This window comes from Poecile atricapillus, chromosome 17 (genome assembly GCF_030490865.1).
Source record: "Poecile atricapillus isolate bPoeAtr1 chromosome 17, bPoeAtr1.hap1, whole genome shotgun sequence".
Lineage (NCBI taxonomy): Eukaryota > Metazoa > Chordata > Aves > Passeriformes > Paridae > Poecile > Poecile atricapillus.
In genome coordinates this window covers 110,751-138,070 of record NC_081265.1, presented here as the reverse complement: position 1 = coordinate 138,070, position 27,320 = coordinate 110,751, and the positions used below count along the sequence as shown (strand labels likewise).

The following is a 27,320-nucleotide window of genomic DNA, read 5'->3' as shown; positions in this document are numbered from 1 at the left end:
TGAAATGTCACAGTGCTTATCACATATCTTGACACATCTTGTGTCCATTGCCACTTTTCACAGTGCACCTCTAAAAGTCTGGTTCTGTCTTCTCCAAAATCCCTCACTGGATAGTTAAACCACTCACCAACTCTTTTACACACTGAACAACCCAGATCTTTAAACCTCCTCTCATGTAATGTGTTTCTGTGTCCCAGCCTTTTAGTGGCTCTCCACTGGAGTCCAGTTTGTCAAGCTTTTGTACAAGAGGGTCCAAAGGTGGATACAGCAGCCTTACAAGTACCAAACTGAGGGGAACAAATCACTTCCCTTAATCCAGTGATTGCATTCTTGTTCCTGCAGTCTGTATGTGATTACTAGCATATGCTATATGTAATGATAATACAGCTCATTTGAAAATGATGCTAATGGCTGTCATATTACTATACAGATACTGTCAGATCTCAGGAATAATGATGATCATAGAAATAATAATATCAAGGAAAAAAGCCCAAGCAATTCACATAAACCCTACAGCATTTTGAGAAATAATTTATTGATAGCTATACCTCTTACTAAAAATGAAAACTAAAACCACTTTTACTGGAACATTCTGGAGAAATATTAATCTATTTATAAAGAAAAGTCTACAATCCCTCTAGGGAACATACTACACTATTATCTATCCCTAAAATTTTTCCAATATTATAATGTAAGTCCATTATTTTTTTTTGTCCTATCTACAGCAGGTGTTAGTTTCTGGAAGTTTAGCTAATGAAGGATTACTTCATGAACAGACCAATAGTTTGAAATATGTAACATTAATTTGCAATACATAATGGTTTATAATAATAGCTCATAATAATCAATTCATAATAGCTGCCATTAAAAAGTTTCTTAACAACTTGCCCTGTAAAGAGGCTACACTTTACTGCACATATCTTACAAATTGTGCTCTTGTTAAAAATTCCAAGAACATGTGCTGATTTTTGTAGTAGTATAACACTTCATGTTAGAAGTAGAACATAATTCATGTTCAGTCTGTGACCCAGGTTTTACCTTCTCCTGTCATCCTAACCGTGACACTGTCTCACATGTGAAGACTGGACACTGTCTCACATATAAAAATTTGCACCTGCTTCTATTTTCTCCCGTTCCAACTTTTCGGAGTGGGCTATAAAATTCTAGGGAATCCCCACAGCATATACCAGCATTAAGCCGGTGATGTCACCTTTGGCTTTCAGGTCTTAGCACTCTAAGCAGTATTGTAGCTATAAACCAGCCAAAAAAATAACAATTAAGCAAGGATATGAAAATTATAATTTGATCTAACAGTCACTTGTCAATACATGAAGTGTACAGTTCTCAGAGACACTTCTATATCTGTCCCAGCTAAGTTTTTAGACTGTGTCAAAACAGAATTTGCATTTTACAGGAGTACTTAATAAAAGTGAGGAAGTATTTGCAATGACGGCATTTAAACCAGACAACTATATAGACATTCCTCTTAATTCTTACTTCTGCTGGCAACCATGAAATTCCCTTCAAGTAACTCATTCAGATTCTGATCATAGGTCTGTAGCAACAGAAGCAGTACATAAAAGAATTAGTGAACAGCAACAGAGTCCATTGTACTTCCACACTTCCAGAAGAGTCAAATATTGTGACTGCTTTACAAAGCAGGCTTACCCTGGCTGGTGTTCTTTCGAGGACTGAGTGGAGAAAGGCTTGATCCTGTATCTAAAATTTGACAGAAATTATGCATTCTAGATGAAGAAAGCTGAACCTTCTGGACTTGACTAGGACTCTGACTGAGCAGCTGAGTTTGAATAATCTTTGTGGATGTAGCTGCCTTTGTTGCTGAGAATGTATCTGGCCCATGATTTTCAATAGAGAAATCTAGCCGAACCTGTTAAAATTCAAACACAATCTTACAGACATACATACTTTTCCCATCAAAGACATCAGAAAATTGGTTACATTTCCTAGTGATATCTTGGACTTGGAAAGATAGAGGGTTTCAGCAAGAGGCAAGACAGAAGAAAATTATTCTTTTTAATTTTGAAAGGTTGTACAAGAAGATGAATTACAACATTATGGCAGTGATTGAGAAACCCTAGTTTATTTAGTGTTAACAAATACTATTTTGTACAGGAACAATGCACAATTTAAAAAAGACATAGGTGTTTAAGTCTTCCAGGAGATGACTGTTGAGCAATTCAAATTGAAAAATACAAATGAAGGTGAATTATACTGATCATAAAACTGCACTGCACCTCAGCAGCTGGTAATTTTGTTTCTTCCCCACAGCTGCTTGGAGCTTCTTCTTCTTTTAAGCTAGGGCAGGCAGTAAGAGAAGAGAACCTTGAAGGATGCTGTTGCCTTGCACACTGCAGTTCCTAATGTGAAGTATTACATTAACACAAGTGACTCATGGTCCCGAAAACTAACACCATTATAGCTCAGTTTGCTCTTACACTACTAGATTTAAAATAATCAGTTATAAATAATATTAAACAAAATCATGCTACCTTCAGATCAACAGGGCCAAACTACCTTTCTAATAAACCTAGTATCAAATCTATTCAAAATCTATGTTTCCTGGTGCTGTTACTATCACCTTGCTTGTTGCTCAAGCTTATATTGTTAGGATCCTTCTTCATTTTTGTATTTTCCCATGATTAACTTCCGGAAGAAAAACTCCAAAACAATACCTAAAACCCCAATTAAAATAAAGAAGCTATGGAAAAGTAAATCGTCAGCAGCTAAAATAAACTAATTTGCCTCTCAAAGTTTCACCAACTTTCAACCTGTAGCAACGAAAGTGAGATTTGATGAAAAGCAAACTGCTTCAGCCCTCTCAAAGGAGATGCAAATAAACATCGAAGACTTTTGCTATATATTTAAGACTAAAGAAACGAAACATGAACCTATTGCATAAAGTAATTGACAGTGAAATTCCTGTAGCTCTGACAGTAATAAATTATCTTGGATTTTTTGTAAGGATGAAGATCCTGGATTGAGGGAGAAAATGTAGCCTGGCCAGTAAGAGTGATCACCTAGAATAAAAACACGCAAACTAGAATAATAGTAGTCATTGGAAAGTCAACCTGGAGCCTCAGCAGATATATTCTAAGTAAAGAGCAGCCTGGAAGGAGAGTAAGGAACAGCTTGGATGTAAGCAGGTCTATCCTTTCTAGTTTGGACAGATGATGAACTCAAAGGTTCCAGGGGTGGAAAGCTCCTCAATGACAGCCACTTCAGCCATGATGTCCAAGCAACCTGTCAGCTGAAGAGGTGGAACTACTACTCCCAGAGTTTAGGTCAGCAACTGGAAACTCAGTCAAATTCTATCTCTCCAAGCACCATAATCATACTGTATTTTTAAAATCTGTTTATTCTTACAAAAACAAGAATCATCTTTAATGATTTTTAACAGAACATGGGAGACACAAGATATGTTGAAAAATACAAACGCAGTATTTTGCTCATTAGAAATAAGGCAAGAGAAGACTGGGATGGATGAGCATGAATATTCATTGGTCTTAATTTGAGAGTCAGATAAGTTTTAAGGTGAGCTACAAAAGAAAGAATAATTAAGAAGGTGGAAAAGGAAAAAAAAAGAGGTCTTGAATTGTGGCAATTTTGCCTAGATCTGGAAGTCACTTTTATATATGTTTGGTATAAGCATTTAGCTTATCTTTTTCAGACCTCAATCCCAGAAATGCACAGACATAACAAGCAGGTTACAAGAGGTCTCCTCAACAGGTTTGCTGAACCCTAATTTCCTTTGTAAAAATGATTTCCAGTGTTAATTTCCAGGTCACTATTTCTGAAACAGAGAAAGTTCAAGTGAACAAAGGATGCCAAGCTTGTGACTTTAGGTTAATGAGATGATCACAAGCATCCGGAAAAAAGTTTATGTCCACAAGCATGCTGAGGCATTCCACAGTACGTTCATCTGTTGGCAGACCACATTCCACCCTGTACACCGTAACAGCTGCCTCACCCATTCTCTTTTGAAGCACCACAAGAGGGAGGTCAGAATCATATGCTCAGCACTGCCACCTAGGATCAGACCTGAACTTTTCACCTTGGAGTTTGACTTCACAAGAAGTTAAAGATTTCCTGCTCCAGAAGTAGCCCATGCCACCATGCCCTAAGATATAGTGTCAGTATACCAGTGAGGCTGTGTATTTGGTGCTCCCTAATTCTTTTCTCTGAGAACCGTCCTCATGCTACAAGAAGACGCAAATACTTCTTGTGGCAGTGCTGTTGTGACGGCTCTTGATCAGGTCCTCAGACTGTCAATGAAGAGTTGAAAAACAGTGCTGCATTCCTGTTTTGTCACAGAACTCAAAAAATTTTAATCTTCCCAGTCTCACAGCCCAGATGGCTTTCACTATGGTATGGTCTAACTCACATTTTTGATGCACCCACTAATAGTTCTGACACCAAAAGAACTTGATTAGATAAATTTGATAAAATATACCAGAATCTCCAGCTCACATTGCACTCATCTAACTGACCTGTTACAGTCCTCTGTTTCTGTTGTCTTAGACTATTTGATGTATCTGAGGAAGAAAACGTCTCCATTAGCTCTGGAGAGCTACGGGAGTTGGCATTCTCAGTTTATCACTGTCAGATGGATGGTTTACAATGTTTGCTCACACTGCAACCTTTAAAACTTCCTCATTGACTAATGGGTACTAAAGAAGAATAGGGGCTTATTTTCACTCAAGCAATCAGTTCAAATTTGGTTATGATTGGCTATAAATCTAGCATCACAGCTTTTTGGATTTCAGGCAACCTTTCTCTACCAGACAGGAGTGCCCCTCCTGTTGGATACCTTCTGCTAGAAAGAAGCTAAGAGAAATTCAAGTACCCGTGATGGGATGTCCAAACGCAGTGTTTGTCCTTGCCAGGTTCCCTTAGAACATATTTGAAAATGTTGCCATAGATTGATTATGACAGATTCCCCTTAGCTAAGAAATATAAGTATTCATTTTCTTCCCCAAATAATACGTCTCTTTTGGGTAAAATACTCCTGCATATTTTGGATGCTTGGAGAGCCTTTTCTTTTTAGACTCAAATGTGTGAGCCCTCCAAAAAAGTACTACTTGCTTTTAATATTATTCTTTATCTAAGAAAAGAGAAATCCTGTGGAGAAGCTGCATAGCTGTTTGCCTAAAGACCTGATTGCCTAAAGACGACGGAACTTGACCCTGTCAGTACTTGTTCTCAAATTTAATTGCTGGATGATCTTTGCCCTTCAAACTTCTACCATATTTTCTTAGATCTACTAATCCAGAAGTTTTTGTAATTATTCCAGCTAACAGCCCTGATGGGTACAATCACATGTCTAATCTGTAGTGCTGCTTTACCTAACAGGAAAAGAAATATATCTGCTTTTGGCATAACTAAATTCTAAATTGCCAAAAATTTAGTTGGGCCAGCTGAGTCACATAGCCTTCCTTTACCTCTTTTGTATCATTTACTCTAAGCAACAGAGATTTATATACTTTTTTTCCCCCTAGCATCACTCTAAACTGTAAGAAAAATAAAATATTTATTTGGGTTCTTTTTTAAGAAACTCATGTTTGTCATTCAAACTGTCTGGCCAGATGGTTCATATACGTCATAATATACCTAGGCCAACCAGATAACATCTGCAGAATTACTGATAATTACAAGCTAAAAACCGCACAAGATGGCATGCTCAACACAAACACATGGTTATTCCATCTTTTTAGAATGTCTAGGTATAAAAATGTTTAAGACTTTTTTTAATATATTCAGATGATAAAATTTTCAAGTAGATGGATGAAAGTTGTGATTTCTTAGTGCAATTTGACCACACAGTGGGATTATCTCCTGTGTGGTTTCATATTATCTAGAGATAATTCTATAGATCTTAGTAGGTGAAAAGAGAAACTTTTAACTTCAATCTCTTACGTATTCCTGAATGAACTTGAGTGATCTACAAAACGGTCAAGTCTAGGTTCTCAAATTTTTTTTTTTTATTTCAATTAAGACAGGTAGGAATACATAAAGGAAGAATTAAAAATAAACAGAGGACATTAGCTTAAATTCAGCTGATTTTTTTCCCCCCAAAGGCAGAGGAGATTGTAGTTTCAAACTAATATGCTGGAAGTTGACTGTTTGGAAAACAGCTCAGCAGAAAATAAACAAGAATCCTGGTGGACTATGAGGCAGCAATGCATTCATGAAGCCTTCAGCTAACAGCATAATCAACTGCACCGAGAAAAGTACAGCCAGCAAGTCAAGCGAGGTCACTATTTCCTCTACCAAGCACTGGTGGAACCACATTTAGAGTATTTTGTCCACTTTTGGAGTTCCCAGCATGAGAAAGACATGAACATAATGTATCAGCCACAAACAGCAAAACAGCCACAAAGATGATCAGTGAATTGGAACATCTGACATAGAAGGAGAGGCTGGGGCAGCTGGCCTTCCTGGCCCCCAGAAGTGACAGATTGAGTGATCTTTTAAGCATATATAAGCATCTGATGAGGATGTTACAAGGAGATAAAGATGACTGAGTTGGAGTCTTCTCAGTGGTATACAGTGGAAGACCAAGCGACAATGGGCAAAAAGGTAAGTAAAGGACACCTCACTTAAGTATAAGGGAAAAGAAAACCCCAACCAAATGCCAGCCTTCTTTCATATGAGGGTGACCAAACACTGGAACAACTTGCCTAGAGTGGTTCCCAGGGGAGGTGTTTCCCCAGCTAAACTTGGTTAATTATTCTGCTGGAGTTTTATACCTCAGAGCAACAACCTCACCCTTTCTGAAAGAGCACTGTTTACTGCCTTCAAAACTACAATGACAATCAACTGCTCTGATGCAATCCTCACAGAAACAGATCTGCTGATCAATTAAGTAAAGGACACAGTGAAATCCTGACTGCTGAAGTTACTGGGAGGTCTGCCACTAACTACTAGGGAAGCCAGGATTTATTCATTAGTCTCTCTGATTATAGCTGCATTTTACCTATTAAAGGTTGTATTGTAATTACAAAATATACGAGACAGGTTAGCTATATATCCTGCTTTCATATATGGAAAAGGTGCTATTACAGTCATTTGGACATGGGTGCTTTAAAATCCCACCACTGTGAGTATTTGGAAACATCCTCACTGATTAATCATTTTAAAGTTTATGTTAAAATATAGTGCAAATCCTTCAACTGGCCTTTCTGGCTTAGTTAAAACTAAGCCTTATGAAATTATAATTTAGGATTACATTTACACTGCATAAACACATGTGTTTCTGAAATACCTTAGTTGATGATCATGTTTAAAAGTGTTAGTTTTGAACTCCCAAACCCTTTAAACTTACAGGGAACCATCTGGCTTGTGGCTGGTCATTAATGGTGTTTCCCAGGGCTCAATTTTAGGGTCAGTTCTCTCCAGCCTTTGATCAATGACCTGGACACATGAGTTGAGCATACACTAAATTGGCTGATGATACTAAATGAGAAGAACTCATTGATTCCTTTGTGGGTAGAGAGACATTACAAGATGTCTTGATGGACTGGAATGCTTGGCAATCACCAACTGTGTGAAATTTAATGAGAGCAAAAAAGGTGTATTCTGTACCTGGGACTACAGCCATGGATGTCTGTATACAATTGAGGGAAAAGAGGCTGAAGTGCAGCCCTGAAGAAAGGGATCTGGGGGTTTTGATTGTTGGCAAGCTCAGCGTGAGTCAACAGTGTATTCTGGTAGCCAGAAGTGCCAGCTGTGTCCTCAGTGTGTTAAGCACAGCACAGCTAACCAGCCAAAAGAAGTGAATGTCCCACTGTGCTCAGCATTGGTATGGCCTTACCACAAGTACTATGTGGATTCTTGGGCTCCACAATATGAGAAGAAAATAGAAATATTAGAATATATCCGAAGGAGGAAAACAAAGATGGTGAAAAGACCAGATGGCTAGATTCACGAGGAGTGGCTGAGGATACTTGGCGTGTTCGGCTTATAAAAGAGAAGGCTGGCAGATGACATCATTTCTCTCTATAACTTCCTTCCATGATGGGGAAGAAGAGTAGGAGGTGCTGATTTTTGTTTTTGGTATTTGGTGATTGGATGTGGAGGAATGGCTTAAATCAGCATCAGGGGAAATTCAGACAATTCTTCCCTGAGAGGGTGGTCAAACAGTGGAACAATCTCTCCAGGGCGTGGTCATGGCCCCAAGCCTTTCTGTTTTCAAAAAACACTTTGGACAATGCCCCTACATTAAACGGCTTAACTTCTAGGTTGTCCTGTGTGTCATCAGGATTCAAAGATCCTCATGGGTTCCTTCCAGCTCTGGAGGTGCAATGATTCTATGGAACCTTCCAAAGATAGATTTGAGCTAAGCTCAGTAAGAGTAATTTAAATGCAGAATCTTAAGTTACATTAATGGAATTAGAACATTATTAGAATAATGGCTTATTGTCACTAGATTTCAAACAGCATATAATTACCTGTGTTGAGAGTCTGTGCTGTAGATACTTTAGAACTGATAGCTGACACTGTGTTCTTTTGACAAGTTCTCTTGGAAGAAGACTACCAGAAGCAATACAAACTGTGCAGTGGTTAGAGCTAACAGGAAGCCAGAGTCCTATAAATGAGAGAATATACTGAGGAAGACATTCTTTGTTGATATTTTGTCAACAATATTACATTTCCAGCAAGCATTTACAGCAGATATAAATGAACCACAGAATACAGGCCTTCTCATTGCAGAAGGTTTCAATGCTATGCAGAAATGGGCCTTGTGCTTTTTTCCTTTGCTTCATTGCCAGAAAAACTATGCATGGAACTTAAATGTCCACAGCGAAATCTTTTGACGTTATATACACTCTTAATTCAAGTTTACTCTAGTAAGCTTTTTCTGCTTTCTCTTCCACTTTCCATGAGTGTTAGTTTTTATTCCAAGAGACACGCTACCTCTTTTCTGCTCATAAACTAAGTCTTAATGTAAAGTTCCAGCTCCCACACTGACATCTAGGCACCAGGGAGTTATAAATCTAAGACTTTTATCAACAAAAGTCATTACATACAGTCTCTCATTGTTCTGGTTTAGTATCTCCTATCACAGGATAATCTTACTTGCAAGGATTAGTACCACAGTCTCATATGAGCTATGCAGACCAAGGATCAGTCAGGTCCAGCACCTTTTTTTTATAATGAAGCCTAGCTTTCTCCAGCTCAAAGGATGAACTGATTCCCTCATTTTATTCTAAATATATAAGCTAGCACTTTTCTTTAGAATAAATTTACCTTCCTTTAGCACCATTCCAAGTTCTGCCCTGAGTCTGTTTCCCATTTCAATCAGCTGCCGCTTTTCTTGGCTCAGAATTGAGATTTTTCTTGCTGCTTCCTTGAGTTTACTTTGCATTCCTTGTAGAGTGCGTTTGACACTATACTGACAAGCAACACCAGTACCCACAGTAGGTAGCGTTTGTCCAAAATCTGACATGTTTTCTTCAAGAACTTTGGGTTCTGGCCCCTGAATAAAACAGATAGTGCTTATAATTAATATTTTGAAATACACTTTGGAAGTGAGGTCTGCAGGTTCAGAGATCTGTACAAATGCACATGAGAGATCAGTTGAAGAAAAAGTGTAAAATTGAAGGCCACAGTACATGTTTTAGGGCCCATTTTCAAGATTTTGTTAGCAGTATAGGGCAAATTAAACTCTGGAGCAAAACACTGTAACAGCCTGAGACATTCCCACAGATATTATAAACAGTAAGTATAAAATAATACATATAGGATAAACACTGTATAACTGTAAACTAGAGAGCACTTAATTTAATGATAAAATGTGGCAAAAAACCTCTTTATACCAAATAGCAAACGGCTACAAATCCTTCTTTGTTTAATCACCATGTACATTGTTTAATCATTTGTACATGCAAACAAAAGGGGTAGATACGACTTAAAACATTTACTGAAAAGTAAAGATTCTACAGTCTGTTTTGTCTCTGCCAACCTGAGTCCACCTGCCCATATACATAATGATAAGGTATATACCCAAAAGATCACATCCTCGTTTTTCAAGACCTCTATACTGTCTTCTTTCAGCCCCCACAGAGGAGACTTTTTGCTATCCATTTAAATAGTCATCATTCGCTGAACAGTCATCTCCCTATAAACATTTTACATTTCACACATTGACTCAAGTATCTAAACGTATCACATGCATTAAAATTGTTTTACAATTACTCATTGGTATGTTTACTTTTTTACACATAAATTAGTTAGAGGCATACTACATTAACTCCACAATCCCAATCAGTTTTCAACTAAATCACCCTAAGCACTATGATTCAAGAAGTACACATTGAAAGCTATTATCCATACTGAGAAAAAAACAAACCATTGTTGCCTTATTGTGCCATGCAACTCCCATGCTCTTATTTCTTTGGATGATTTTACCATAAAAAGGTAAAAAGCTGAAAGAACGTACAGGGAAAGCATGCGGGCCTACAAACAGTATGGGGGAGAAAGGTAGAGAAATTAGTGCAGGACTAGAATCTAAAAATACTAAGACAGACGCGGAAGAGAAAGGAAAAAAGAACAGCACTTGGACACACATCTAGCAATTTGTATAAAAGCAACTATTACAAGTAGCCACAAATTATTACAGCCTACCTTCCTCAATGAAATTGACATACTAAAGCTTAACATAAGGAGAGATGAAGGCAATGACCAGTTATGGCACCACCAGTTGTCACACTGTGGACCACCTTCACCAGATCAAAAGCACATCACCTGGCTGGGGCAAGGAATGCCATTTGCTTAAACTTTTATTTTTCCTGAACTTTTCAGGAAAACATTCCACAGCATTGCACAGAAGGGTTGTGTTTTTTTTTTTCTCAGGTGACAGACTGTAAGCTGTAGAGTTAGGACTGGAACTCAGAAATCTCTTTACCTTTAGATATATGTCCAGACGAAAATTCTTCATTAGAAAAGAGAGAAAACACTGAAAAGATGGGTATTAAAAAAGAGTGGGAGGAAAAATTCTCGTCAGAGCTGATACAAAAGAAAAATATATGTAAATGCAAAAGTTTACGTGCTATTTTCACTAGTTTCCACAATAAACCTTCCTCTTGTGTAGCGCTGGAGCCTATAATTTCCTGATAATGGTCACAGAAACTCTGTTATTTTAAATGGAAAATATCACCATGGCTCTTCTTACTGACTTCACCTGCACCCCTATGTTTAGTTACCATTATTGCTCAACAGATTCTGAGCTCCCTGTGATAGAAATATTTTTGCCTGTAATTCTTCATGGCCTTAAGTGCATCCTTAGCATGCAATTAATAAATGTAAGAAGAACAGAGAAAGCGTAGAAAAGTGCTAAAGATAAGCACTTGTAAAATCCAGTAAGGAATTAAAATGAAGTTTTGGCCATTGTTTTTAAGATATTTTCAGGACTGCTTACAGCTCAGTCCATGTCTAAGAAGGCTTGTTGTGTACTGAGAAAGAAAAAAATAAAGCAGACAGCAGAAATAAGCAGGAAACAATAGTTCAACTTCAGTGAAGATAGCATCAACTACAATTCCAGCACTTTATTCACTTGAAGTTTTGGCCTGCATATCCCCTATTTGCTACATGTCTATACATAAAAAGCATAAGTAATTCAGCATTTCACACTGCAGATGCAAATCACTGCCTGAAATTGTTCCTGTTCTTATATCCAGCCATGAGTATTCAATTATAATTTAGCATCATGAAGCAAAGGATTATCCTCTGAACAGAGAAAGTTAATTTCTTATCTTGCAGTCTTCAAGGCAAAGTGACTCTATTTTTTTTTAAGGCTCTATCCTCACTTACAGAAATGCAAAGAAAATCAGAATGGCCCTTGGGCAGTAGTTTGTAAAACACTTATTTTCTGCAGGGTGGTGTGGGGGGTAGAAATTGGTATTAAGTTCAGTTGTCACCCAGTTCTGGAAGTGGCCAAAGAGAAAAAAAAGAAATCTGCACTGTCTATACTGGCACACAATGATTTTCTAAATATAATTTGGCAGCATGAACAAAAAATTTTCTTCTATATTCATCAAAGAGAAAAAACAGATGAAACACGATCTGTGCATGGTTGGTTATGCATGTTTCCCCACAAAGTTCCCAAGGCTCCTAAGTTTAATTTAAATATTGGTATTGTTTCAGTTTTTAAAGCTCTTAGCTTTTTAATCAAGACCTCTTGTGCTTATCTATTCCTTAGTTTTATTTCAATTTTTTTTTAATTTAGACAGTTATGGATGGGTTTTAACAGTAAGATTAAAGCATGAAAGTGATACTGGTAGATATTTGAGATGACAGATTAGAAAATCCTGATTTTTTAAATTGTTTCTTAAACTATCTTACTTCAGACACAGTTTACTATGCCATGAAATGGCTGGGAGACAGGAAGAGAACATAAAGTGACTTACTCCTTACACAGTAGTATATATATGTCCCAGTTTCCAGCTCCATAATTATTTTTTTCCAAGAGATGTCACCGTCACTTTAATGCTGATACTGTTCTTACCCTTTAAAATAACACAGTGGGAATGATGTTTGTAAACTCTTGAATGGAGTAAAATATGTTCTCACACCCAGTGGGTTCTTCCTTCCTGGGTGGTGAGCACTCCAAGACAGCACTGGAGCTTGGTCCTTTCTCCTGGTCATACCAAGTTGCACTTGGTATTAAAAAAATAAGACTAAAATATGGATTTAGAACGGAAAACCTGAAGAGGTGATACAGAGTAACTTAAGCATTTGCAAGTGGGAAAAAAACACCAGGACCAGCTTGCAAGATCAGAAGAGACTTGTGCCAAGGGATGACCAGTCAAAATTGATTGCCTAGAAAGAATAAGAGTAAGTTTGGCAGAAAAAATCTTTGCTGGCTCTCATCTGACCAATCACATAAACACATATTACTTCAGTTTATAATATTTATTATTCAATCAAAAATAATACACTAATAATTACACACACACACACACACACACACATACAGATATTATTAGGTAGTTTAAACCTCACCATACCTCTTCTGTGTCTGGGTTTACTATACAATCCAGCTTAGCTGAACTGATTTTGGTGTTGCTCAATGTGGTTCCAGTTGAAATTTTGTTTGTGCTCAATGAACCTAAAAGAGGAGTATAATATGAATGTATATGCATTTATAGAGAGTTTAGGCTTTCATAGCAAGATCTGCTTCAGAACACTATCCCATCCATATAAATGTCTAGTTACAGAATCATAGAACCACAGATTTAGGTTGCAAAAGACCTTTAAAATCATCAAATGAAACCAGGAACCTAACACTGCCAACTCCACCATTAAACCACATCCTCAAATGCCTACACGTACATGCCTTTTAAGCACCTCCAGGGATGGTGACTCAACCATTTCCCTGGGCAACCTGTGCCAATGATTGAATAAGCCTTTTCAAAAGGAATATTTTCCTAATATCAAATCTAAACCATCACTGTCATAACTTGAGGTAATTTCTGTTGTCCTATTGCTTATCACTGGGAAAGAGAGACTGATCCCCACCTCACAACAACTCTCTTTCAGGTAGTTGTAGATAGTGGTAAGTTCTCTCGGAATCTCCTTTTGTACACCACTTCAGTAGATATCCAGTAAACAGATATACTATAAACCCCCATGGCAGGGGATTTGGAACAGGAGGTCTTTAAAGATCCCTTCCACTCCAAACCATTCTGTGATTCTACGTACTGGCTTCACTGTCAGGAATTCTGTCATAACTTGCAATATACATATAATTGCTTTACTCTTGCAAAATACATACCATGCTTTTCTAGTAGTAATTTTGTAGTGACTTATAGCATGTGTTTTCACTAATAATTATTTTGTAGTAATTTGAAATACAGAATCTCAAACTACTGTGAGCTTGTGTATGGTGCAATCTTGAGAAGCCCACAATAACGATTTTTACACACTCATGAGTTGGGTAGCCCCCATAGGTTGTGACCATGACCGCTAAACTTTCTTAAGTGAATTTAATGTTCTTTGTCAAGAGCTGTCACCTTGCTCTGCAAATTGTCTGTCTTCTGTTAGAGGAAGAGAAGACAACATCTGCTCATCAAGACTCTCCATTTCTTTCCTCATTTGTGCAATAGCAGCCCGAAGGCTGGCATTCTGTTCCTGCAGCTTTTTTATTTCCAAAGCAGGGACATAGTTACACAGAGAACTTTCATCATTATACTGAAATACCTGGAAAATAAAAGTACAAGACAAAAAGAACCCCTCATTAATAAGCAACATATTCTCTACACACCACCACACACACAGATCCTGATACTTTCAACCCATGAACATAGGTGGGAGAAAAGTACCATAGAAGCAAAATAATTGTCTTTGTTTATTGAGGATTTGGCAGGAAAAGAAGTGCTGTACTGAGAACCTCATAGGAGGAGGCGCACATGGGGAGGACCATGGTGACAGAGCGAGCTGTTTTATAACTGCTGTTCTGCAGGTGTGGTTTATCTCTTCCATGTGCAGGCAATCCCGCTCCTTAAGGAATTTATGGGCTCAAGAGCAGTAACAGTGATCCTCTTTCTGACCTGTCAAATTCTTGAAAGTGTCATTGGAGATCATCTATTGACAATAACACTGTCCTGGTTAAAAAGACAGGTATTTGCTACATAAAACAGGAATGTCCCTGGAATGGAAAGATCACTTTCTCCCTCCAAATTATTATGACTTCGAAATTACAGGGTTTCAAGGAAAAGATAGAGAAAAAGGAAGAACAGCTCTTTACTAGACCATATCTATATATAAAACAACACAAAAAAAACAACAGGAACGGCAAGAAGAAAACCCAGTAACAGCCTTTTTCCGTCCTCGAGCATTTCCCTTTGGTGTAGTTACGACGACAACCGGCACAGGGCGCTGCGGGCTCGTGTAGAGGTGGAGGGGCCGCAATGACTCCCCCGCGGCTTCAGCTGCAAGATCGGGACCTCCCTGGCGGTGATGGCAGCTCAGGTGAGAGACAGGGAAGAAGGGTTGACTCCTCCAAGCACCCACGCAAGCGGTGATCGGTGTTCGCATTGCTAACGGCAGCCGGTAGGCGCTGGGTAGGGAGACAGGACTTTACCGCGATGTCGCACCCCCGTACAGGGAAGAGGTCCGGCGAACGTGCTGCTCCAGCTTTATTTAGATTCTACCCCTGTAAAATCTTCCCTCACTGACAGAAACATGCATCATCATCCACTTAAGAAATGCAGATACTATTTGATACAGGAATATTAGAAAGCCATGCACTAGAGGAATATATACTCCTAGAGTCACTAAACAAATCCTAATTCTCAAGCTGTTCATATAAGATGTTTTTCACAAGGAAAAAGACCATGAAATGTCTTTTGAGTATTTGTATCAAAATGTTGCTAAAACAGAATCGCAGAACGAACTAGGTTGGAAAAGATGTTTAAGATCATCTAGTCCAACTTATGACGTAACACCTCCTCATAGACTAAGCCATGGCACTGAGTACTACATCCAGTCTTTTTTTAAACACATCCGGGGATGGTGATACCATAAACGTTCCTTTATATTTAACCCTAACCTTAAATTGTTACAAAGCAGCAGTTTTGCCTCCTCAGAGAGCATGGCAATCCATGAGGTGCTTAAGACACTCCAGTAAAATACTTCAGTCTCAACATTTATGCCTTGCACAGCCTCAAACAATACTCTGTTTCCATCTTCCCCATCACTCCCCACTTCCTTCACCCTTATTTTCCCAGTCATAAGTCTGTTCTGTAAGTGTGATCTGAAAGTCTTATCTGGAATGCTAATGGCCTTCAAATTAAATTTCCCTGGCATAAAGACAACAGCTGCCCTGCAGTTTCTTTCTCCTGACAGAATACAAAGAAGAAACCGTGCCTAGTCCTGATTCTCTTGGTATCTCAAAGATCAATTAGCAAATCAGTCCAGTTTGAAATAAAATTGGAAAAACTAGTTCCTCCATAGCAAGTTTTTGTTAGCAATCTACTTTTATCAGTAATAAAAACTGTCTTCAGGAAGTATCTTTCTGAATACAATACTTTCTGCATTCAGGAACTACTAGGCTTGCTTAGCACTGCTTTTTCTTAGCAAGCTCTGGTAACATGCTCTGAACCGGTCACTGTTGAGCACCTGTAGCCCGCCCAGTAAAGTGCACTGCAGCATTCGCTCTACTTTCATTCTTTTACCAAAGACAGTTTTCTACTCTTGAATATATATATATATATACCTACGCTTTCAAGGTAGTCTTTAACAGTCCATTGTACCTCTCCACTTTCCCTGCAGCCGGTGCATGGTAGGGGATATGGTACACCCACTCAATGCCATGTTCCCTAGCCCAGGTGTTTATAAGGTTATTCTTGAAATGAATCCCATTGTCTGACTCAATTCTCTCAGGGGTGCCATAGGTTTTTGGAGGATGCACATTCCTGAGTACAGCCAGATCGTGAGCCCTCTTTACCTGGTCACCCGCAAAAAGAACACTTTCCAGTGGGGCCCTGAACAACAACAAGCCTTTGCTCTTAATTAATCTTTTATCTCACAGTAACACTATTAGTGGTCTAGATTTGCTAATTTTCGTTTCCCGGCCAACGCACCAATGCTTATCCTTCAGCATAACTTCAAACCAGCATTACATTTGCAATTTTGAATGACTTTTTAAAATACATTCATTTTAAGAGGTAGCCATGAAAGGAAAACTAGCTAGTGATACCCTAGAAGACTAGAAGACATTAAAATATTTTAAACAGCTGGCATATTAGTATTTTGAAATGTTGCCTTAAAATTTTGACTTTACCACTTTAAAATCTACCCTGAACTGCAACTGACATAGAACCTCAGGAATAAGGTTCCAGAAATTAATTCTTCCCATTTGATTGCCATAATGGTACAGTATGTTATCACGTTTTGGAGCAACTGTCTAAACCAAGCTTGCTCCTTTTGCCACTGAGTAATGAATGAGAGGCATAGTTAAGCCCATGACACCTAATCTATGTGTATTCCAGGCTAGATATGTCTGTATTTTGAATGAAACATATGAAACAGATGAACTGCTTACAGTAAGTCCAGTGGAAACAAGGTCCATAATGTTGTTATCTTAGAATTAATTCATCTATGTCCACAGTAAGTGTTGTCTAACCTGTTTTTCCCCTTCAGGTGAAATACTGTGATTAAAAGATGCTTGTATTGTCTGTTCTCTCTCAACAGTCAAAGCAGAAAGAACAGTCTTCACTTCATGCAACTTGTAGTCTGTTTTCTGCAGATCAGCTTCAGCCTGGGACAGAAGAAAGGGAGGGGAGGTAGAGGATGTCAGTAGCTCAAGGACAAGGGGATAAAAGAAAAGGAAAGGTAATGAAGGGAAAGGAAAAGGGAAGTAAAAGAAAAATAAGGGAATCAAGGATACCTTAAAACATAGGTCAGGGACTTAAGCACATCTCTTTTGTCACTGTCAAAAACTGCCATAACAGACAAATAATTTAGCATAATTTTCCTATCTTCTTTATGTGAAATGGAAAATGCTGATATATCTCTCTCACGTGTTCACATGCTACAGCTAATGATGCCTATGAATCATTTTAGAAAGATGATGATAAAATAAAACAGTAGATTAAATGCCAGCATTCTGAACTTCGCAAACAAGTGTTTCCTCTGTACCAGTGAGCTCAGGGCAACTGGACACTGAGAATTGTTAAACCATTGTCTAATAGCCTCTAAACAATAAACATCTACTTAATTTATCAGAATTTTGTACACTACACAAAATAGGGTTGGTTTTTTTTCCATACAAAAATACCCAAGAATTTCTCAGGACTAATATTGTTCTCTTGATAGAATTCAAGTGGTTCTGAGATCTGAAATTCTTTCTGCCCCGGGGCTGCTCTAAGAGACATCCTTCTTCTTTTGCTACAATGGTAAAGGAAAAATATCTCTCAAGCTGGCTTGATTACATGGAAAGGGAGAAAAGGCCACTATTAGAGATTGTTCGTGAAAATTAATCTGATCTCTGATAAAATACATGTGATGAACTGCTGTACACAATACAGAATCACTGTTTTACAGATTTTTGAAAGAAGGCTAAAGACATATTTCCCTGAGAAACACCATGGTGGAAAGACTCCATAGCTCTCTATGCAACAGATGATTATTAAACAGTGTTAATTTGAAATTCTCACCTCCTCTCTTGATGAAGACAGGCTGTGTGTTAGATCCTCTGATCTCTGACACCAATTACATTCAGCATTCTCACAGAGCTGCTGCCAGTTCAATTCTGTTTGCATTTTACTCTGTTTCAGAATTCGTTCTCGCTCAGCTGCCAGAGATAGTTGTTGTTTAGACCTATGATATACAGAGCAAAGCTGTTGATTTCAGCAGAATAAATACTAAGGATGTTTTGTGGATTTTTGTTTGTTTGTTTGTGTCTGGTTTTGTTTTGTTTAATCCAGCTGTGTTTATTGTCTTCGTCTTCTTTCCTTGTTCTATTTTACAAATTATCTATTTTGTTCTGTTCTATTCCACTCTCAGCATTTTATTGAACAAAAAGGTAACAGCTTAGAATAAGTTAACTTCATGGGACAGAACTAAGTAACCCTTTTCAATCATCTGCTTGTGAAACTAACATTCTCTCTTTTTAATTCCCACATCAAATTCAGCAAGCACTTCCTACAAAGGGAGTAACAGGTAACACTAGAACAATGGTACCGATGAAAACACTGGATTGTCTCAGACCTTTCAAACACTGTACTGAAGAGTTTAATCAACGCATAATATTCCTCCATTCTAATATGAATCAGACTGTGATTCTTATTAGTTCTTACTCTGTGAATGAAACCTATAATATAGTCTATGGTAGGTCCCCTAACAGGACTCGTACAGCAAAGGGGAATATAAAGAAACAAATCAGCCAAACAGTATCCTTTGCAAAATAAGAGTAGATTTCATAACTACTGAGGAGAGAGGAGAGAAAAAACCCCTTGTTTTACAAAACCTCCCACGATCTTATAGACATTAAAGCTCAATTCCTTTACAGCCATCTGAGCACCTGTAATATGTCAAATACTATGCATTACAGAAATAACTGAACTTTATGTCGGCTTCTAGGGGAGCAAAAAGGTGCTATATCTCCCCAGCACTAAAAGTTATGGGTATTTTTTCTTTCTCTTATTTTTTCTTAACTTTTTTTGAATATAACATGAAAAATCCTAATAAAAGTTAACATTATGTGCTCATTCTAATGAATGTGCTCATTCTAAGCACATGAATAAAGGGATACTGATTATTGTGTACAATCTACTATAAGCTGCGAGAACATCCATCTTCTTATGTGCATACACATATATCTAATGGTTCTATTGGTGATAAAAATTTAACTGTTTCTCTCTGGTTTTGCAGAATCACAATATAAACAGCATAAGAAGTAGTCACTATGAAGTCACATGAAAAAACTTAAAGGTACATCATTCACTAATCTACGCTTTTTGTTTAAGTTAAGCAAAACAATTCAGTATTATTAGAAGGGAAAGTTTTGGCTGCAGTCAAGAGGCCTTTAAAGTGTATACTTCGAGAACTACTTAAGAGTTAAGAAACTAGAGCCTTACTGAAAAGTTGCTAGAAAAATACTACCATGTTTTCCACTCTGAAGTGACAAGAGGGCTGCTGGAAGACAGGATGCTACAGAAAAGACCTATTCCCTCCCTCCCTGCTCTCCTTATAGCTATTGGATTTTAATTTACAGGCAAGAACAAAAACAGTCATGTTGTTTGTCATACCTGGGAAAACAAAAATTTGTTGTTAGAAGATTTTACATTTAAAACCCAAGTAAGAACAGCACTACAGAATATACATTCTACTGTAAAATTCTCCTGAAGCAACATTGCAAGTTACTCCAAAGCATGGAAATTAAAGATACCAATGAACAAGTGTGAAATTCTTGCCTCGCAACACCTATGTTTTGTAAGTGCATGAGAAACTCTCCATAAAGAAGCCACTTAATTTTCCAGAAAATTAAGTGGTTGCAGTGAGCTACCATCCAGTGGCTAAACTGATAACGTATTTTAAAGAGTGTTTGAGAGAAATTGCTTTGATTAATTAAATGGATAAATTACAACTGAAAACCAGAGAATAAGATCACAAGGGATTTTGTCTAATTGATACTAAATCATGTTAGATTAGGGGGAATAATTGCAGGAGATCCAGTGGCAAGCATGGAAGATGTGCTTCCTTAGTTGTAAGGAGATAACTTTTTTTCTTCTCCAGTGTGGTAAATGAAATCATGTGTATTAGAAGATGTAGCCTTACGCTTGTGGACAGCACCTAATCAGCTTTATGATTACAGTTCAACCACAAAATGCACCATAACTTCCAGACCAAGCCAGTTATCAAATATTCTTCAGATTCTCATACTTCTTCGGGTAGGTTCATATACTGTCTTTGGGAAGCCCATGAGAAAGACAGTCCTGGATGAAGATCTGTTATTTTAGCAGGACTACTATACTGAGGGCAGTGAGACTTGGATTGGCAGGTGTTGGGTGGAAGATGCAATTGCTTAAAATCACCACTTCCATTTATATTATACATTGGTTTGGCTGACAGGACAAAAATTAAGTGTTCTAGTTGTAACACATTCACATGTAAATTAGTAAAGGTAATTCCAATATCAAATACGTTTTTATACAAAAACAAAGAAGGAAAATTTTGTTGTTTTTTAAGTTCGTTATATCGAAAGAGGTGGTATAATGCCTCCCTAGGGTATCACAGTTGAAGATCAAATTTCACCATTGGTAAGATGATCCTTTTATGTTGAAGTGATAGGAATATAAGAAGCAGAAGGGAGAAAAAAGCACCTTGTAATGTTTATATGCTTACTACATAAAATAATCTAATGCAATCTCACATTACTAAACATATTCTTAGCAATTCCTTACAAGGGGCAACTGTCAAACAAGCAAAGCAACAGCTACTATACAAGCACGGCATAATTTTCCAAACTGTAATTACAAACGTAATCAATTTTTAAAAGAATAAAACAATAGTCAAAAGAAAGAAATCTCATACAACTATAGCAATGTTAAACCAGAACATGCTAATTAAAAGAAATAAAACTGAAGAAATGATTGCTAGATGGCACTGCAGCAACACAATATTGCTTGTCCAACATTCTTATACCAGTTTCTGACATCAGCATCTTCCAGTTCTTAAATCTTTTGCTCCATGTGAAGTTTACAGTTCACATAATCCTCATGCAGATGATCTATGTGATTTCCTAGAGCTGTAAACAAAAGCAAATTCACATTAATAAGCATGAGGGATCCACATGTAGAATTTTTTGAACAATAACACATAACTATTAATAGAGAATGCTGTAATTTCCTAAAGAAACAGGCACCTTAACATCTTTTTCTCATAACTTAGTGGAAACCAATTATAACAGTATATGTTATTTCCCAAAACAATCCTTCAAAAGGTTAGTTGCATACAGAATATAGTGGATCTGCTGAAAAGTAGTGCAAGACCTCCACTTCAGTGTAACTGAGTTCTTCCTCCATTCAAAAATTTCTGTTACATAAAAAAAAATAATCTGGCTGACCAGCAGAAATCTGATCTTTTAGATACATTTAAAAACAGAAGCAGCTCTGTATCTTTTCCCCTCTTCTCCCAATATTTTTAATTGCTATCAACAAAAAAGTTTCTCTGAGATCTGGTGGAAGAATACCAGTAACACCAGGATTTCAAACAAATCTGAGGAGCTGATACTGCTACCAAGACCAGTTCTCTAATGATACACTGAACCTTTGAAGCTCTGCATTAATCCCTTAAAGATTTAACAGGTTTGCTGCAGCCTGTCACACAGCCAAACAAACCTAGATTGCTATTGTGTTGTTCTGCAACTTCCTATTAACTTTCAACTCTGTATTACAGGATTTTTGCGTAGCTGAATGACCATTGCATTTGATTAGACAAGACTGATCATATAATACCTACAGAGACAAAAGTCTGAACTAAAACTGGAGACTAGCAAGCAGCTAAATGCATATTCATGATTTTGCTTTTAAATTTACACTTCACCTAAACTAATCTGAATCCTATAGCCAGCACGTATGCATAGAAACCAAGTCTATCAGAAGTGCTGTCTCAGTTTAGTCTAGACATGCATTTTTACACCTTCTTTGTTCATCCCCTAACCCTTAAGGGCAAGGCAGATCAGAAGAATGATTGCTGTATTGTGATCAGCTCAGCCTGGCAAAGAGGCAATTGCTGGGTTTAAGAGACTCAAACTCCTTCCATTCCCAAAGGATATGCTCCATATAAAATTCCTCAACTGGCTTTAAATGAATTTGCATATACACCACATTAACATAAATCATTTAGCAACCTTTGATGAATATCAAAGTCTTGCCCAGATCAGGCACAACAACAAAAAAAGTTATTTAAAACTTACCCAGTCATCTCTACATTATAAATGCAGTTGGATCCAGCACAGTTTACAGCTCTTTACAACAATTACCATTTTAAGCAGAGAATAATCCCAAAGAGACTGTTATTTCTGAAGATGGTAGTTACATTAAACAAGAATTATGTGCAGACAGAATTCAAGAAATAAGTGTTTATTCCCTCCAACCTGCAAGCTGCACACATATTTCTCTTTTCTTCGAGATATGTATCATGAGTCAAAGCACAGTTCAGCCTTTGCTTTTATTAACAATATTAACTTCTGTGTCTGATTTGTCTGCTTTTAGTTTAAAAAGAAAATAACCAACAGAAAGCCTGTGCTTTTATAGGCAAAACCCTTCACTTGCTTCACATCCACCTCTTCCTATTGTTTATTCTCCATATTTGCCTCATATCTAGTTTTAAATTCTCTAGAAGAAAAAAACCAACATTGTTTTTAAGCAGTATAGATGCTTTAAAAAAACAAAATTATTATTTATGTTCAGCTCTCTCTAGAGATTTGGGAAAATCTCTGGAGTCAGTATAGCTTCTCTCACTGTACAGTATTATTCTGTGTCACTGGTTGCAGATAATCCCTTCTGAATAAGCACAGGGATGCAGAGAACAAATCAGACAATGCCTTTCAAATAGTGGCTCTTTAATCTCTTTAAATAAAAGAGAGATTTTCAGACCAGAAAATGCTATGCAATATCTCTATGCTAAAGGATGTCATAATTTAAATAACATTTTTCTTCACATATAATCTAGACAAGTCTGGTTCTCTAGGATCAAAAAATGAGTCACTGATCGTTGGATGCGATAAGTATAAAAAAATTCAAGCTTGCTCTTCCCAGATATACTTTACAGTATATAAACCATGCTAAAGGACACAGTGATCTGATAGTCTTTCAATTCTGCTGGCAAAGATTTCAAATTTATCCTTAATTAAAATAGTGTTTTCTCTTCATATTCTGATTCCTGTTGGTAATGTTAAAATCATGCTACCATGCACAGATAGTGTAAGTAATATCTTCTTCATTTGGGTAAGGAGAAGTAGATGACTTTTTAAAAAGTCACTCTCGTGGATATTCATGAACAGTACTGCCTCCCTGCCTATATACATGCAACACTGAAAGATCTGTTTTTTCTGTACCACACTTTCAGTTACAGTTGTTCCAAATGCATCAGGTGGCTACCACAGTTTAAAAGATTAACTAAATTTTAAGTGCACAGAGGGAGGAAAAGACAGACGAGTGTCGGCAAAAGACAAAAGTACCAACCGAACGGCCGGCTGGCAGGAAGCAGAGCCCACAAGGAAGGATTCCATGGAAGGCCCTGAGGGTCAGATGCTGAGGCAGAAGAGCAGATGGCAGGCAGACTGCCGAGGTTAAACCTGTTAGATGAAGGCAGCAGAGAGGAGCACAAGATAATGATTTGGGCTCAGGGACAGCACAAGAGAGAGCACTTAGCAGGAAGGGTGCAGAAAGACAGTGGGTCCCCAGAGAAAAGGACGCGAGATGCGCAGGCGACGGGTCGGGAGCTCCGAAGCACAACGCGATGCTGTGCGACCGCACTACCTTCTGATGGAGCAGCCCAGCCGCGAGTCGCCTCCAGACGCCACGGACCTGCACATCCCTCCGCTCACGGCTGTAGGCCGCGTCTCTCCGGAGCGCCGCGGCGGGCGGGCCCGTCTCCGTGGAGCCCGCGGCCCCACCGTTAGAGGGCCGCTGCCGCTCCGCCCCCTCGCGATCGCGGGCCGCCTCCTCTCCGGCCCTCGCTCAGGGAGGCAGCGCCCGGCCCCGTCCGTCTCCTCTCTTGCTCAACGAGCCGGCGTTTCTTAGTTCCTCGCATTGCATTCACTTCCAGGAACCCGGCAGCGTATTCTCTCCTCCTCACATTCTCCCCGTTCCAACCTCACTAGTCTCACACAGCAGCCTCTTCTCTGCACCGTGTGAGCACGGGCACGTTCCTTTGCAGCCCCGGCTTCGTTTAGTAAGACCCCTTTCTCCCAAAACACAGCTAGTACTTGTCCCATTCTCTCAGATCTCGCACTCTCGTTCACGTATCTTCCTATACATTTTGTTTATCCAGCTGTTTAGTATTAAACAATTTCTTCTTGGCGCAGGTCAGGAAGGAGACGCTTTGCCCCCTTTCAGGTAAACACATCCGCTAGGGGTGTGAACAAACTTCCCATCCTCTCCGAACTCCCACTGCATCATGTGAAAAACTTTAAAAAGCTTGTAAAACAAACTCAGGCCAACTGCAACACGAGGTCATGCAGAGCAGATAAATACATTCTGCTACCAAGGCATTTAATTATTAAAAATTGTCTCCATCAACTAAACTGCCTTACACTGTCTGGGTGAGACAGAGGAAGATGTAACACAAGAAGCAGGCCAAAAGCATGATTTTCCCTTAGTCACTCTACATGACTTGCTTGTCTGGAAGTCATGAGGCAAACTTCCTGTAATGTTCTGTCACTTTACTGTTTTTCTAGATCATACAAACAGCTTTTGCCTTCCAGAAACTTGAATGCTGCATCCAAATGATACCTGAAGTACACTAACTTATAGAAGATAGAGTATTATCAGTAGTTTCTACATATTTTTCCCTATGTCATCAGAAGAGAATTGTGCGTCCTAGCCCCATACCATTTAAAGAAAGAAGGGGTTTATTTTCACCAGTAACTATTAATGAAAATTAGAATCTGAACTAACAATTTGACTTTTGAAATAAAGCAAGTTCCATTTAGCTAATTATAATTTCAGAATACTGCAATTATTAAAGGGATTTAGTTCATTTATTTATATGAATCACCTCTGGTTTAAAATACAATGGTATATGGCTTCAAATTATTTTCTCCATCTGAACACACAGAAATTATAGTGCAGGTCCCAGCATAATTTATATTCTGCAGTGGGCCCCTCAGAGCACTCATCAGAATCAATACATAATAGGCGAATGTCTAAATCCATACGCCATTCTGACAGCTGATATTCTTTACATCTTTATATTAGCCATTGCCTAACCTATCAATTGTATTATCTTTTGCGACCCTTCCTCACACCTTCCTCCCCTTTCAAATTACTTGTCATCTTCTCCAATGTGCCTTCAATCAGCCCCTAGTCATGTAGTTAAATGCATGTTACAAATGAGTAATTGATGACTTCTAGTGATTCAATGGTGCCCCAAACAAATAAACTTTAATGGTGAGTAAACAAGATTAGAGTCTACACAATGTCAATTCGGGGGATTGATGCTGCAACCTGAATACACCTAATCTGCAAGTGAATGGCCTAATTTCAGATAATAGTGGACAGTCAAAAACTGGTTTTACTAGTCTTTAAGATCAGCAGTCTTATTGGCTGTATGTTACCTACTCAAAATAAACCACGTGGCCTTGTTCATCTTCACACTTAAGTGAATAAATCCTTAAGCATGTACACATGGGTACTATACTTCAGCAAAACTGAACAAATAACCAGCGCAAACATAGTGCGCAAGGGAAAGAAAAAACTTCTAAGTCATTAAAAGAGCTTCAGTTCCTGCCTTGGTATTACATGATTTCACTAAGTAGGTTTTAAAATATTGGAAGCTACTAATCTGTGCAATATCATAATTCTCAAAAGACAATATTGTATCCTACCTACCCTCTTCTATTTAGAACACTACCCCTGTGTACCTCCACACAGGTGATAGGAATCATAGAATGGTTTAGATTGGAAAAGATTTTTTTCCAAGATCATCGAGTCCAGATGTTAACCTCCAGGGATGGTGACTCCATCACTTCCCTGGACATGCCATTCCAGTGCTTGGCAACCCATTTGGAGAAGAGATTTTTCCCAATATCCAATCTAAAGATCCCCTGGCACAACTTGAGGTCATTTTCTCTTGTTCTATCACTTGTTACCTGGGAGAAGAGACATACAACCACTTTGGTACAATCCCCTTTCAGGTAGTTGTAGAGAGTGATAAGGTGTCCCCTGAGCCTCCTTTTCTCCAGGCTGAGTCTCTACAGCTCCCTCAGCTACTGTCCATCAGACTTGTGCTCTAGACCCATTCCTAGCTCTCTCTGTTGCCCTTCTCTGATCATGTTCCAGCCTCTCAATGTCTGTCTTGTTGTGAGCGGCTGAAAACTGAACACAGGATTTACGGTGAGGCGTCACTCCCCTACATACTGGATTGTGTGCTAGAAGCACACAAATGAGCTGAGCACCTACTCCTGAATTTCCTAAGCCCCAGGTAGCCATAGGAATGCTACTTTCTGTAGTGCACTTGAGAATCCCACCACAACTTTCATAGATGCTAAATAGCAATATCAGCACACACTCAGTTTTATAATTCAGCATTTGTATGAATCGCAGTTGAGTCACAAGAGATTAATGCAGAAAGCTCATTCGATCCTGATGCAAAAGGAGTACGCTATGAAATCACATTTGCAGGGAATGCTCCTTTGGTAAAGGATGAGAAGGCAACTGTGAGGGTTGTGTATGGAATGCACAATATCACGCTCAAAATTACTAAGAATAAAACAACGAAGCAAGGAAGCTTGTAAGAGTAATTCTCATGGGAGGAGACAATGAAGAAACTGTGATTGCTCCCGGGAAAACAGAAGCTGCAGCACAGAACACACCTCAATCGCAGAAACCCATTCATTAGTTGAAGTCCACTGCTCAGGTCCTGTTCCTTCGGACAGCCAGTGTAGCATCCACGCCGGCATGATCCGGCCCTGCGGTGCACTCTACGCAAGCAGCGCAAAGCTCGAGCTGATGCCTTGTGAGGTCCCGGGGCCCCGCTCCGAGCTGCCGCCGGCGGAGCCGAGCTGCGCGCTGCCGTGGCCCCTGCACGGATGAACCTGTAGCGGAGGGAGAGTCACCGCGGCGGCGATAGGA

The 27,320-nt window shown here is 38.6% G+C and overlaps 1 protein-coding gene across 2 annotated transcripts in view; it reads right to left on the bottom strand.

Moving 5' to 3' along the window:
• Window positions 1-2,170: 2,170 nt before the first annotated feature.
• LOC131585950 (casein kinase I) overlaps window positions 2,171-27,320 on the bottom strand; it is a 66,188-nt gene continuing 41,038 nt past the window's right edge. The window contains exons 1-9 of one of the 2 annotated variants that reach the window (XM_058852632.1): window positions 23,709-24,130; window positions 21,166-21,268; window positions 18,177-18,339; window positions 17,144-17,278; window positions 14,031-14,217; window positions 13,026-13,126; window positions 9,268-9,496; window positions 8,469-8,605; window positions 2,171-2,378 (exon numbers count right to left, since the gene is read on the bottom strand). In XM_058852632.1, coding sequence (XP_058708615.1) covers window positions 2,199-2,378; window positions 8,469-8,605; window positions 9,268-9,496; window positions 13,026-13,126; window positions 14,031-14,217; window positions 17,144-17,278; window positions 18,177-18,281 — 1,074 coding nt within the window. In that variant the 5' untranslated portion in view covers window positions 18,282-18,339; window positions 21,166-21,268; window positions 23,709-24,130 and the 3' untranslated portion in view covers window positions 2,171-2,198. Of the gene's footprint in view, window positions 2,379-8,468; window positions 8,606-9,267; window positions 9,497-13,025; window positions 13,127-14,030; window positions 14,218-17,143; window positions 17,279-18,176; window positions 18,340-20,739; window positions 21,269-23,708; window positions 24,131-27,320 lie in introns of those variants that run through there. The other variant, XM_058852630.1, reaches the window with a different exon arrangement.